The sequence below is a fragment of the Tiliqua scincoides genome, chromosome 7 (genome assembly GCF_035046505.1).
Source record: "Tiliqua scincoides isolate rTilSci1 chromosome 7, rTilSci1.hap2, whole genome shotgun sequence".
Classification (NCBI taxonomy): Eukaryota; Metazoa; Chordata; class Lepidosauria; order Squamata; family Scincidae; genus Tiliqua; species Tiliqua scincoides.
In genome coordinates, this window is record NC_089827.1 from 28,441,411 (window position 1) to 28,455,745 (window position 14,335).

At 45.6% G+C, this 14,335-nt stretch overlaps 1 protein-coding gene across 2 annotated transcripts; it reads right to left on the bottom strand.

The window, feature by feature from the left end:
• Positions 1-2,463: 2,463 nt before the first annotated feature.
• Positions 2,464-12,730, bottom strand: ASB13 (ankyrin repeat and SOCS box containing 13). Of its 2 annotated transcripts, XM_066633639.1 has the most exons (7): positions 12,573-12,729; positions 11,061-11,219; positions 9,598-9,785; positions 7,994-8,144; positions 6,648-6,782; positions 5,424-5,615; positions 2,464-4,696 (listed from the first exon to the last, which is right to left on the bottom strand). In XM_066633639.1, exons 2-7 carry the CDS (start codon positions 11,164-11,166, stop codon positions 4,569-4,571), a joined length of 900 nt encoding a protein of 299 aa, XP_066489736.1. In that variant the 5' UTR covers positions 11,167-11,219; positions 12,573-12,729; the 3' UTR covers positions 2,464-4,568. The 2 variants fall into 2 exon arrangements, with proteins under 2 accessions (XP_066489736.1, XP_066489737.1); XM_066633640.1 differs by lacking the exon at positions 11,061-11,219 and having other exon boundaries at positions 12,573-12,730.
• Between the last annotated feature and the right edge of the window lie 1,605 nt (positions 12,731-14,335).

Here is a 14,335-nt window from a genome sequence, read left to right on the forward strand (position 1 = left end):
ACTCACAGAACCCTCCATTCACCAGATGTTATACATGAGTACAGTATATACAGGTATCTGGTGCTGCACCTCACCTCCCTCTCTTTCTCAGGCCATTCTACTGAGTTGTGCCATCAGCTACTGCACCTGGTTCTTGCGCTGGCAACAGATTTCCCCCATATCTGCATGTTACATGTGTCTTAAAAACAGGACTGGTAACACCATGTCCAGCACATTTGCACAATACAATTATGCTGATTAGGCACCGATTTGTAAATTACCACCACTTTGTGGAAATTAGCATACTGGATCCTATTCAGACTTTGCTCAAAAAGCTTCACGAGCCTGGCTTTGACCAAAGTTGCAAACTCACAACTAGGGCTACCCCACCACTATAGGCACTGGATACCAATTCGTAGCAAGGGCCAGATAGAAGGGGGGAGGAGGAGCAAGGGAGGAGCAGGGGGAGGGGAAGCCAACATTGTAATGTAACCTGTCTGTAAATAAAGTAGGTTGGTGTTGAAGCCCATTTGGTCCTTTTTACCAAGAACAAGAAACAAAATGCTCCTCTGTTCACACTAGATTGGGATGGAGCAGTGAAGGAGATACTCTAGCCCTTCCTCTCCTCCAGTTCCTCCTCCTTCCACTCCCCCTTTCAGATCCAGATACCCAGGAAGAGGGGGAGTGGACCTTCATTCCTGGTACTCACTTCATGGTCCAAAAATCTTAGGCTACCCCAGTATGTCTAAATCTATCATTGCCAGAAGGCTTGGAGTCTGGCAGCAGCACCCAAGGGCTTCGCTCTCTGCACTGGCAGAGGGAATTCCCGACTGACCCCTTGCTGCTCCACAGTGCCACTCTGGTTGTGACTGGATGGCGTACTGCAGTTTGTCAGTCAGCTGGGACAGGTGACCTGTGGAGACAATGGTTAGTTTTCCCACCTAAGGAACTTGTCAACTAGACCAGCTGAGCTACAGAAGTGGCAAATCTGCCTTTGGCATTCTTGTTTCATTGTGTTGCTTGGGAGTTTTCACACATTGTGTTTTAAATGAGAGTTGGGCCAAAGTATCACCAGAAAAACCTTCACTGCAACATTTAAGGGGTGTGGGACTTAAAATGTTCCCCCAAATCTCCAATGTATTTTTCTTCTTCTTTAGCTGTCTTCAGCCACAATGATCTCTTCCACCTCTATCATGGGGATGCTTGCCTATCTTCCCACTGTGAGCTAGGCTATTAGCCCCACGTTACCTAGGCAACAGAGCAATGCTTGGTGTTTTCCAGCACTATGGTTGCCCAGGAAACCATACATGCATCCCTCCTCCTCCCACTTTCCCCAGAGGCATGTGCAAGCTGCCCAGACTTGTTACTCTACTCCCCGAAACCACTGGTAAAATTGAGAGATTACGTTACAGGCTGCAAACTTAACCAGCCGGTTTTGATGTCAATAATGTATTTCATGTGATTTTGGATGTTACTTCATCATATACATCTTAATACATCCTGTTAGCCTGTCTTTAAGGTTGTTTTACTCCAAAGCCAGCATTTCTCTTAAGCCAAGGGTCCTCTGAGTTACAGTGGCAGCCTGCCTCAGAGGATAGGTGCCAAGCTCCTGATAAAAGTGCAGTTTCAGACATCTGCCTGTCCTTCTGCCCTCAAGATCCTTCCAGCAGAGAGACAGCTGCTTCCTAAGCAGTGTCTAAGGGGCACCTTTATCCTGCAAGGAACAAAACAAGTTCTGTTCCAAGTTACAGTTCCACAAAAAAGAGCTTCTTATTTTGCTCTGTTGAGGTTAACTCACCCAAGGAACACTCTCTGTCCCTTGGAATTTTTTCACAGGAGCACCCTCCTTGAAATATACAAATTATTATTTACAAATGGCAACCCAATGAAGCCTAATACACAGTGGGTGGGTCCATATCTGCTGCTGCTATGTTGTATCAGAGAGAACTGCAGTGGCATGATCTCTGGCAATCTCTAAGAAGATCAGGCTTGCCCATATAAGTGGTGATTGCTTAAGATAATTAGTGCCTGCAAAGTTTCACACGATTCCTTTTGTTCACTGTGCTGATTAATAAACCGGGTTTGCTTAGAATGTTTGGATTCCCTCTCTACTTCCTTTCTCTATCATAGTACCAGTTCCAAAGATTGTGTACTATGACCAAAGGTAAAAGATATCTAGATACTTGTTTCGGAAAGCCCACGTGAGCGCAAGGTTTGCAATGGTGTGGTGAAATTGGCCAAGAGTGGCTTTGGGTAAATGGCTCACCCTGAGGACCAGCTTCCACACAGTTTAGATTTCAAGCCAACACAGGCTATTTGCATACACCCATGGGGCCTTGGCCTTCTCCTGTTACGCAAACAGTGCATGCAGCCCCTTTGTTCTTCTAAAGTTACAGTGATGCTCTTTAAGAACAACATAAACCACATTAAGTGATCTTGACAATGCAGAGCCTTACAGCAGAGAATGAAGCATACTTATCATAATCACAGCTTATTCCAAATTTATTAGCCAGAGACTTTCAAAAAATATGTTGTGAAAGACCACAGAAGACTTCAGTGTTCTGGAGCTGGTGTCATGTGGTGGTTACAGGTGAGCTGTGAAGGCCTCATTGCCACAGGTACAAACTCATTAGGTGGACTCCACCTATGATCCTATACACACTTACCTGGGTGTAAGTTCCATTAAATTCAGTGGGAGTTATCTCTGAGTAGATATGCTCATAGGACTGCACCATCAAGCAAGCTGTTGTTGCCACAGTCTCTGGCTCACCATTTGTATCCATAAAAGATCACTAATGCTGGCCTACCTTACAGGTTGTTATCATTATTGATATACTGTGCATGGAAACGTGTTGAACATCCAAACCACTATATAACTACTGAGCATTGTTATTCAAGCCTAGTGGTTGGAGAAGTGGTGTGGTCTATAATATGAAACAGGATGGGCACAATTAGTGGCTTCCGTTAGCCATCTGTATGTGGGATACACAGGTATCTGGTGCCTGCGTCCACCCTATCAAAGATGACAGCTATCTCCTAAGGTAGTTGGGACTACATCACCTGAAATAAAGGCTGCCTGTGGAGCCCCTCCACTTTTATCCAAGTGCCTTGGAAAGGGAAAGTTGAAACTCATACAACCACTCATAAAAGTAAATTTGATTGCTAATGAGTACATGGCAATTATATCTTGGTACAAGGATGGTGTGAGCAGTTGGCCAGATCAGGCACTGGACAAGGGCACACCTGCCCAGGACACCCCCCCCCCAAATCCTCTATACCAATGCCATTGGGGATAGGCAGAGGTTATACCGCTTTGTGCCAGGGTCCCAAGCACCCTGGTGGCAGTACCATCTGAGTAATCACCATTTATTCCTTTGGAAACATAAGAATGTGTACTAGAGTTTGATATAAGAAAAGAGAATGGGTTTTCTATAGTAGAGGAAGATTGACTAGAAGCCTGATCCTATTGTCTGTTGTGCAAGACAAAAAAATAAATAGGGTTGGCCAAGAGCATACTAAGACAGACAACAGACTATCACAGGTAATGGTGCTGAAGCAAAACTTCAAGGCTGTCACATCATTGCAAGATAATATGACTGCGTTGGTACACTGGCATCTTGCAAATTCTTTCCTGAATTAGAAGCAGGAAGCCTGGAGGGGACAGGCTAGGTAAGCAGTCATGCTGAGCACAATCCTATCCACATTCACGGGGCTAAGGACCTGCCTTGAGCCTGTGCAGCACTGAAAGTACAGAGCACTGCTTCTCTGGAGACTTGAAAGTAGCATGATAGAGCTATCACTGGCCAGTGGCATGGGTCCTTGACCAGAGACTATAGTAAGACAGAAAAAGGAACCAGATTTTGCACGTTTTTTGTAGAGTGAACACCTGCAAAACCTTTTTGGCCAGAGGCCATAGTGAGACAGGGGAAAAAAATGACTATGCACTTATGGTATTTGGTGCATGTTGGTATTGGTAATACTGTTGTTGTTGTTGGTAATGACAGTCCACTGTCTACTGGTGATATGCATCCAAAAAATGAACACCAAGCAGCAAGACCCAAAGAGACTGCAGGAGGGTTTGCAGCACTATAAATGCTGGTGCTGAAACACCTGTTCAACACAACACAAACCTGTGCTTGCTTTCCTGGGAGTAAGATGCACAGAACAAAGTGGGACTTACTTCTGAGTAAATCTACATAGGATTGCACTGTAAGAAGAGGAACTGTGAGCTGCTCAGTCAAAGACCACAGCAATCACAAAGTGAACACTCTTTCTCCATCTCAGGTTCCTGAACTGTGGATTATTGAGGGAGGTAAGATGATAATATTGTATACAGTTGTCGCAAGGATAACCAGCATGTGTGAGTGAAGGATTTTGAGAGCTCAGAAAAATACCATATACATATTAAGTATTATTGTTATCCCAGAATCCCCAGCAAAGGTGACCTAAACAACGTCTTTAAACAACAAGTATCTCATAAATAGTATTTACATCATTAATTGAAACGATTTCTTATGGGGTAGGTTGCCTGAGATGAAAAGTGACCAGTGCTACTTAATGCTGTCCTTGAAAGGCTCCTCTTGTGTTTATCATTTGTAGGACAGGAATTCGATGAATCGCGGAGGGATGTGTAGCTTGGCAATCTTCTCCAAGGCCTGCTGGCCGATGGCTTGCCGCAGGCTGAGTCGGCAGAGCTGAGACAAGCTCAGTGGAGTTTCTGCAAAATGACCAAGCAGCAGGGTGTGGGGTGGTGAGAAAAAACATAAAGGATCATTGCTTCAGTCCACTGCAAACCAATTTGCACACACAGCTCTGAGCTGCTCTAAGCAGGGGGTGGCCAAGGGCAAGGGACTGTTTTTCATAATAGAAAAGGGATGTTACACCTGTGAGAAGAACACAGGAAGCTGCCTTTTCTTCTTCTTTGCCTTTTCCAGCTGATCCACTGGATTATCAAGTTCCCAATGTTCAGCTATACACTGACTAGCACCCTGCAGGGTTTCAGGAGGGGGTCTGCTTTCTTTATCTAGAGGTGCTGCCAGGGATTGAATTTGGAACCTTCTGCATGCAAAGCTGTGACCCCCCTCCTCAAGCACTGTGATGTCCCACTAGAGGAAGAGAAAATATAGAAGACATGGAGCAGTGGCAGATGCCACTATAGACATGCTAATGCAACCCCCTTCCTCTTGGTGAACTTTGCATCTGCAAAAATAAGACTGTCTTCATAGGTCTACATTTTCATCGTAAGCTTCTCTGATCAGAAACATGTCTTTTCTTGCTCCATAAAGTCCCACCTACATTGACAGCACTATATAAGATGCCAGCTGAAGTGCAGCAACACAAAGCACTGAATAAGGGAAGGCCTATGATAAGTAAGATGACAGAGAATGGAGAGAAGAACTGCTACCTTCAACCACAGGGAGGCAGCAGTGGGACCCCCAACTTACTTTCATAAAACTCAAAGCACTTGGCCACTGGACTGTTGCTCCAGGTATAGTCAGAAGGTTTCCTTCCTCGGTTGTCCCTGGCATAGACATTGCCCCCAAATTCAACCAACATCTCCACCAGATCAGCATTTTTCACCTTGGCAGCATGATGGAGGGCAGTCTCATGAAGCTTGGCAGCATTCACGTTAGCGCCTGACAGCACAAACAAGAAAAGGTGGTCAACAGAGGAAGACAGGAACAAGGGAGAGGCCCCCAAAGCCCACACTTGGCAGGCTTCATTCTTTCTGTCATATTACTCCTACACTTATAATCTGGAAATTAAACCGTTTAACTCAACACTAGCATGAAAAAGAATCAGTTCACAAACATGCCATTTCCTTCAATCATTCAAATTATAAAATAGATCTTGAAATGTCTGAAACATCAAGAATAACCATAATATTCCCATTGGAACATTCTGAAAGGAATGTTCCCGTATATGTTATAAAACAGTTCCAATGTTGCCCTGCTGCTCTGTTTTTGATCAGATGTGCAAGTCTGATCATATACAATACATTCCATGAACTTTTCAGTCAACCTTCTGCATTTGCTCCTTATGTTTTCTCATTATGTTTGAATTTGAACCTTCGCATAAGGAAATGTCAATTGCTCTTACTGTTATGGTTGAATACAATCTCCAACAGGCTAGATTGAGTTTGTGCAAATCAAAACAGATGAACAATTTACAACAAATCAGACTGTTCACAATGGCAGATCAACTGTCAACATAATAAGGGTTTGCCAGTTTGGCAAAATCATCATCATTGGCCCAGTCTGTGGTTATGTAGAATGATCTGAAGAGACATTTTTGGCTGTTGACCACGTAGCACATCTAATGCTCCCAACTGCAGCTCCATGGCTAAGAAACGCCCTACATAAGAAAGATAACCAAAGTCTAGACTTCAATGTTCTCCAGCATCCTTGAAAGACCTTGCCATTTAATTCAGCATTCAAGGCCCAAGGGTTAATCTGGTAAGAGGTTATTTGAAATTATTACATAATCCGTTTTGAACTGCTAAAGGTAACTGACCTTTATGATGAAGGACCAGCTGGATAAAACACATATGTAGGAAAAATGCCATTTGCATTGCAGTGAACTGCTCTCACTTTAAGCATACTACTCGCCCAAAGACTTTGGGATAAGGTGGGATACAAACAAACAGCATGCAATTCATCTCTCCACACCTGCATTGAGCAGTATCTTCACGCAATCCAGGTGCTCTCTAGCACACGCCACGTGCAAAGGGGTCCCGAAGTGACAGTCATGGGCCTCCAGGTTAGCACCAACATCAATCAGGAGACGCACACACTCAGCACTACCTTCAAAAAAGGAGGCGAAATCAGTAAAAAAACCAAGATTCCCGAAGAATACACTAAGGATTGACAGTCAGGGTAGGCAGAGCCTCGCCTGTCACACAAGGAAAATAGCCTCAGCCTCCCTGGTGATTGCACACATGCTCCACCCACTTTCTGGGGGCAGGGGGGAACAACTGCTCCTCCAGCACCCCTCACTTTGTCCTCTGGTTTGCAGTGGTAGCACTTCTGCCACAGGTGCTACTACTAAATGTGATCACATAGTGTCATTCTGAGTATAATTCATTGTGAGGGGGAAAATGGCAGCCACCAGCCATAAGCAAGACTGCTACTGGTACTGTAAGACTCAATGTCACAGCCCCCCCTAAAAATAGCAGAAATAGCCCTCCAAAGTTTGCTGCAAGGAGGAGGCATCTCAGCTCAGACTTAATATAGAGGTTGTTTCTTGTTTCCAGTGTCCCTGGGTGATTTTTCTGTTGGAAACATTTCCCAGTCTGACAGCTTGTGGTTTTGCAGATTGAGACATTTTTCCAAAAGAAAAACAAAACAATTGGAAACCTCCCTCTGTTTGATCATTGGTTTCTTTACATACATTTTTGCAACTAGGATCCAGTGGCTCCTGAATGTTCAATCCTTTTCAGACCACCTATCTTAGGGTCCAGTTAGATTAGATTTTCATCACATAATTGGCCCTTGTGTGCTTGCTTCTTTTCTGCAAGTAGCACAAACAGGGGACATTTGGATCAGAACCACACCAGTCCTCCACAGTCCCCTCCACCATACTTGCTACTTGCTTTGGGGGGGAAAAAAGCTTCAATTGGTTCCAAAGGGAACTTTTTCCCCTGGGTAGATAGTGTACACACTGAGGGAACCAAATCAGCAGGGATCATATTAAACCCCCCCCCCACCCTTGTATGGCCTCAATCCAGATTGGGGCCCCCAGCTCATACTATTTACAGTAAAGAAAACAACACACACACACAAGGCCTAGTTTACCAAGGTCAGTATGTTCCCATCAGCTCTTTACAGTGCTGCCCAAAGTATCTGAACAGTTACATGTAGATACAGAAAAACACATTACAGTATGTATTTCCAGTGAGACGCAGTGGAAGGGGCTGGGACTGAACTCATGCACATATGAAGGCTTCCTCCAAGTGACTGGAGTTGCATGCCGAGGTGCAGCCAACTGAGATCAAAGGCAGCTGCTGGAAGCTTACCATTCATGCAGGCCTCATGGAGGGGAGATGCTGTGTAGAGTGGAGGGTTGACCTTGGCCCCGTGGGACAGCAGGACTTTCACACACTCTGTGCTACCAGAGGCACAGGCATCACAGAGCGGTGTGCTTCCATCTATGTTTCTGGCATCCACCTGCAATATAACAGTAACTATTACCCTATATTGTAATTCACTAAAGCAGCAGTTCCCAACTTGTTTGCACTGGAGCCCACCTTTAAAAACCATACTCTATTGAGACCCATGTAGCTTTACGAGACTAAAAAAAATTCACTTTATGAACTGCTCAAGCCTGTTTTTACCTTTTTTACTACTGGAGGAAACACCTTCTGGAATCTTTGTTCATGTTCATCGGATTGGGACCATTCAGGTGGCCTTTTGCTCCCCTTCACCTTGAGCCAAGATGTCATTGTCTACTCATAAGTAAGTGCCCATATGTGGCTCAGTTTCACTTTCCATAGGGCTCCATCCATTTTCCTTAACTATAAGCATGTTCACTTTGTAACCCACTGCTGGCCCCTAACCCACAGTTTCAGAACCACCGCACTAAAGGATTTTGTGACAGCAGTGGCAATGTCAACTATGGTTGATTGCCTGACAGTGAAGGGTTGACCACTCAGAAAAGCCTCTGCTAGTGATTGGCTCAGTTACTTGACTGTTAGCAAGAGACTGGCTATTCAGAAGAGCCACTGGCTGGACTTGCTCTGATCTTGGAAAAGAGGCAGGGCAGGCAGTTGATTCCAAGAAAGGAATTTAAAACTAAAGTGGGAATCTAGGAAAGCATAAACTAAGCTGCCCTGAGCTTTTGGAAGGGTGGGTTATAAATGTTTTAAATAACACAAAATAAAGTGCTTCATAAGAATGAGGAGACCCCCAAGAGACAGGAGTCCAAGAGGAAAAAAAAACTGGCAGTTAGCAGAAGTGCACATAATGACAATAATGCTGAACATTTAGATAGTGCTTTGCATGCATCTTGCAATCCTTAGAATCAGCCTTCAAGGGTAGGCCAGTTTTGAATCCCCATATTGCAGCTGGATGGAAAAAGACAGTGACTTGCCTAAGGCTGTCAAGTGTGCTCTGGGCAGAGGTGAGATGTGCACTGGTGGTTCCCTGTTTGCAGCTCATCTGCAGGGAAAGCTGCAGGGAGACATTCATCCCTGGATCTGAAAGAGCTGTGGTTACCAGGACAGAGGTTGGCTTTGTTTGGTTTAAACCGATATACATGCTGCCTTTCCACCATTTAGATCTTCGAGACAGCTTACAAACATATTCGAAGACAGCCTCAGTAGAGATCAGGCTGGTGTTCTGGAACACATCAACAAACTCTTTTACCCTATGCCCAATGTCTATCCTGGAGGTCCACGACCCCCTGTTGTGCTCTCCAGGAATGCTTCTGTGGTGGCAGCAAAGCAAAGAGGCATCACTGAGACCAATCTGAGGGTAGAGCAGCTAATAGCTTCCAGGTCAAATGGAGCACAGGGCTTCCCACAGGCAACTGGCTTGACATACACACTTATATCTCCTCTCCTCTTTCTGACAGTTGACACTCAGGCTGCTTTTACATTTATGCTGCCTCTAAAGCACACACCTGGGCTCCTGCGGCAAGTAGGATTTTCACGCACTGAGTCTGGCCACGCAGACTGGCCTCATGTAAGGGTGTGATGGAGTCGTAGGTAACCAGGTTGACACAGGCACCATTCTGTATAAGTTCCTGCAGCTGCAGGATCTCTCCACTCCGGGCTGCTTCATGAACTGGGGTTCTGGCAGCCCAAAAACCTGGGAATGAAGGCAGAACTATTTAAATGTTTCCAGAATGTATTTCCTGCCTTTCTATCCATTTCTTTTTACACATTCAGGGTAAACAACTGATAAAATAAAGCTATTATACTAATAAAAAATTCAAAAGCAGAACTGAAGACAAAAAACCAGACCCTAGAATATTTACAGTAGCTGCAACAGAGAAAGAGGAGGTAGGTATGCTGAGAAAAGTGACTGACCAGCCTGTGCTCAAGGAAAAAGGAGATAGAGAAGCCAGGAAAGTAAGGAAGTTGTGGGTTGTTACAATTCTGGATGCCATATGGCACAGTGGTTCTCAAATGGAGAATGGAATGGAGTGACTTGTCACAGGACCTGCAGGTTAATAACCCAGGACAAGCCAACAGCAGGTAGGACTTGAGAACTGAGTGTGGATCAAAGAACAAAATGGCCAATGGAGGAGACTCTAAAGCCAGGATCTTTTATGTTTTTGCCCCAGATAATCCTAAAGGATTATATATTAGGAGGATGATTCAATCATAGTTGGTGGTCCTCTGTTGTTAGCTGATGGGTTCTGCCTATGTCCTACTATTCAACTGAAGGTGCGGCAGCTGGTTGGATGGCTTTCAAATTGTTTCCAAGATTGTGCTTGACCATGAAGCTGGTGAGGAGCAGTGGAGGTGTGAGACCTCTCCTGTGTCTTTCAAAATATGCTTTTTCCTCCTCAGGAGTCCGGGAAGTGGCTAGAGTCATAAACCATTAAATCTGCTGTTTTTGCATAATTTACACTGGAAAGTCTCCTTTCCATTTATGTGAAAACTGCATTGACATTGAAATAGTAAACAAACTCCATCCAAATCTGGAGTGCTGAACTCAAAGGTCGATTAACAGGGGTCGGGTTGCTAGATAATGCAAGGGGTCGGGTTGCTAGTAATGCAAGATCAGAAATATGGTCTCTTACCAATGGTCCTTCTAACAGTCTGGCCCTTTGCTCTCTAGGCAGGTGTCCAGCATCAAGTACAGGTGCTTAAATGTGTGTCTCTTGCACACTTTAAACTAGACCAGCCATTTTCAACCACTGTGCTGTGGCACATTGGTGTGCCATGAATGGTCCCCAGGTGCACCATGGGAATTTGGGAGAGGGTCATTTATTAGTAGGGCCATTGGGGGATGTGAGGTTCCCATTGGTAGTACAGTGTGCCTTGTCAATTTTCAAAAAACTGATGGTGTACCGTGAGACAAAAAAAGTTGAAAATAACTGAACTAGACAGAAATAAACCAAAATAAAACACTGACTGCATAATAGTAGGTCAGCAGAAGACGCATTGCAAGAAAAAGTGGCAGCCAAGGGTGGGCAGATTCCAGGACACTTAGCTTGGCTCTTCTCAGTTTCTCTCTTCATTGCCAATGCTCATGTGACAGCAGTTTACATCTTCTTTGGATCCACAAACACCTCTTTCAAAACACATAAGAGTTCACTGAACAGCAGCAAAATACAGTGCAGTATGTGTGTTTTTAACCTCTGAGGGACCAGAATTATTATTATAGTTATCCACACTTTAAGGAATATTGTGATTAAAAGAACAAAGGAACAGCAACCTAGGTACATGTGCTCTGAAAGTGTCTAACAAATGGCATTATGCGAGTGTGGAACCCAGGGGTGCTGCACAGTTTTATCAGCAGGAAGCTGGGATGAAAAATCTCTAATTTTAAACACTAAGTGTGCGGGCATATACCAAGGCACCCTGTGAACGACTGCAAAACGAAGCTTATTGGGTGCCAATAGCAATACACACCTAAGCTTGGAATTTGATTCTTATGCAGAAGACCAATACTGTACATTGCTTGAGCTAAAAAATTCCTGCAATATCCAGTTTGAAGTCACAACAGGCAACATGGGTAACTTGTTTACAGTGGCTGCCACCCTCCCTCTAGCTCTGTGCTGCTAACTCAGGAAGGGCAAATGGGGACACGGAGGAGTGCGCTGCAGATCTTCGACAGTATTAGATACAAATTTGGAAGAAGGCCAGAGTTTCTCAGCCAAACTGAAAGCACTTGTGCAGCCAGAGCCCATGCATGTTTACTCTGAAATAAGTTGCACTGTGTGTCCAACCAGGTTTATTCCTCTAACAGGATTGCAACTTTTAGTCTGACCAATTTCAACAGGAGAGATTTTTATTTAAAACGTAAAATTAATCTTTCCCATGGAAATCAAGGGTACTTGAAAGTGTCAGTGGCTAAAGGGGTGCAAAGCACTAAGTGTGGCAGGGAACCTCACCACAGTGTGCAAGCTGCCCCTCCCCTTTGGAGCCATTCTGGGCGGTGGGAGCAAAAGTGAGGCATACAATGTTTTGCTCCCACCACCCACTATGGCTCCGAAGGGGATGGGCAGCTTGCACACTGTGGTGAGGCTCCCTGCAACACTTGCTTTGCACCCCCCTCTAGCTACGCCTATGGAAAGCGTCCCACTAGGTGGTGGCTGGACCCTGCCCCTCTCTGGAAACCAAAACACCACCTCCGTCTGTCTCTGTCCACAGTACAAGCAGGCAGCTCCTCCTCTTTGCCTCTCCCCCATCAGAATGATGTCTGGGCGTCTCAGGTCTGGTGCTGCTGTCCAGCAGCCAAAGCTTAAAGTCACCATCAAGTCCAGGAATCCCACATTCCCCACTGCAGAACTAATTGCAGCCCCAGAGACCACAGGGCAGGAGGAGGTGCCTCCGCATTCTCTGCTCCCGAGGCATGCCCCTCTCCCCACTCCAGGCAGCATCTTCCCCCCTGCGTGGCCAGTAGCAAGATCCCCTCGCTCACCAATCTCTCCCAGCAGGGAACCGCTGACCATCGTCCTCTCCATAGCTAGTCAGCCTAAACTACAAGTCCCGGCAACCCCCGGCCAGGAGGAGAGAAGGTGTTCTCGTTTGGGTTACGCAACTATGGCGTCACCCATTGATGCTGACTCACTACGTCATTGTGGCATCGCAAAGGCCACTGGGAGTTGTGGTTCAGCGCGGAGGCCGCTCCCTGGGCAGAAGCAGGAAGAGGAAAAGAGAGTGGCTTTCTCCCCAGCACTTTTCACCCTTTGTCCTCTTGCCCGCCCATTCTGTTTCCCTTTCTCTTTCCCCTGCGCGCCTCTTCCTTCACTTTCATTTCCAGCACTGTTTGTTTCCTTCTCCCACATTTCCTTTCATGTCTTGTTCATCCAGCCTTCTGGATCTTGACCCCAATGTGCATACAGCTCAGGGACATGCAGTGGGTGGGGAGGCAGGTGAGGCAGAGCCTCCCCACCAGAGTCCTTCAAAAAGTGCCATCACCACACAAGGTGCCCAAGCACCCACAACCCATGGGTGCGAAAATACAGTAATTAAAATACTAATGCTTATGGGTTGCAGTAGTGGACCTGCACTCATTGCACCTCGGGGCAGGTCTGCGACATGCTGCCCCCCCTCTGAAATGCCACCCCCCTCCCCAGGAAACTTATTGAAGTTCACAGAGCCTAACTCAGGGGTACCCAAACCCTGGCCCTGGGGCCACTTGCGGCCCTCGTGGCCTCTTAATGTGGCCCTCAGGGAGCCCCAGTCTCCAATGAGCCTCTGGCCCTCCTTGAGATTTGTTGAGCCCACACTGGCCCCATGCAACTGCTCTCAGCATGACGGCCAACTGTTCGACCTTTCACGTTAGCTGTGGAACAAGGGCTCCCTCCACTGCTTGTGTGTTTCATGTCTGTGATGCAGCAGCGGCAGCAAAGGAAAGGCCAGCCTTGCTTTGTGCAAGGCCTTTTATAGACCTTGAGCTATTGCAAGACCTGCATTCATTCATATAAGTTCATCGTTAATATATTCATTTATGTAAACATATGTAAATTTATTCAAATTTAAAATGTAAATTAATTATTTTTCCCCCCCTGGCCCCTGACACAGTGTCACAGAGACAATGTGGCCCTCCTGCCAAAAACTTTGGACACCCCTGGCCTAACTCAATAACTGTCAAAAAACTGAGGGTTTTAAACAATATTTCTGGTTTCCTGACAAAAGGTCATTCACGCTGCAAAAAAAGTAAGCAAGCATACCCAGGCACAGAGTCAACTCTGCATGCATGGGGACTTGTTTCCGACTCACTGGCCTCAGACTCAAGTCAGTGCTATAGTCACTGACACTCCTGACTTGAGTGTACACAAGTCAGCAAAAGATGTGTATTTTTGCAACTCGGACTTGAGTCACCCATGTATTTTTGCAACTTGGACTTGAGTCACTCGATGGGACTCGAGTTCCCATCCCTGATGGGTAGAGCTGTTTGTTTCCAGTGAAACGAACAGCCTAAATCATACTGAACACAATGAGCTTACCTCTGAATAAAATAAATAACACCATTTTCAAACACCTCTACTGATGGGTAAGGCATTATTGGGCATCTGACAGTATAGCAGTATAATATATGGTTTTACTTATATAATGTTGCATAAGAAAATAAGTATATACTGTATCCCAAACAAGTCAGAATGCCAGATGCAAGGGAGGGCACCAGGATGCAGGTCCCTTGTTGTCTTGTGTGCTCCCTGTGGCATTTGGTGGGGTGAG

Bases quoted from the DNA above. Each gene is read 5' to 3' on its own strand.
- ASB13 (XM_066633639.1), bottom strand. From the start codon at position 11,166: ATGAAGAGAGAAACTGAGAAGAGCCAAGCTAAGTGTCCTGGAATCTGC. The intron at 8,145-9,597 runs GTGTGTGCTTTA...GTTATATTGCAG, and splicing joins TACTTGCCGCAGGAGCCCAG to GTGGATGCCAGAAACATAGA. The intron at 5,616-6,647 runs GTGTGGAGAGAT...TTGTGCTGTCAG, and splicing joins GAAGATACTGCTCAATGCAG to GCGCTAACGTGAATGCTGCC.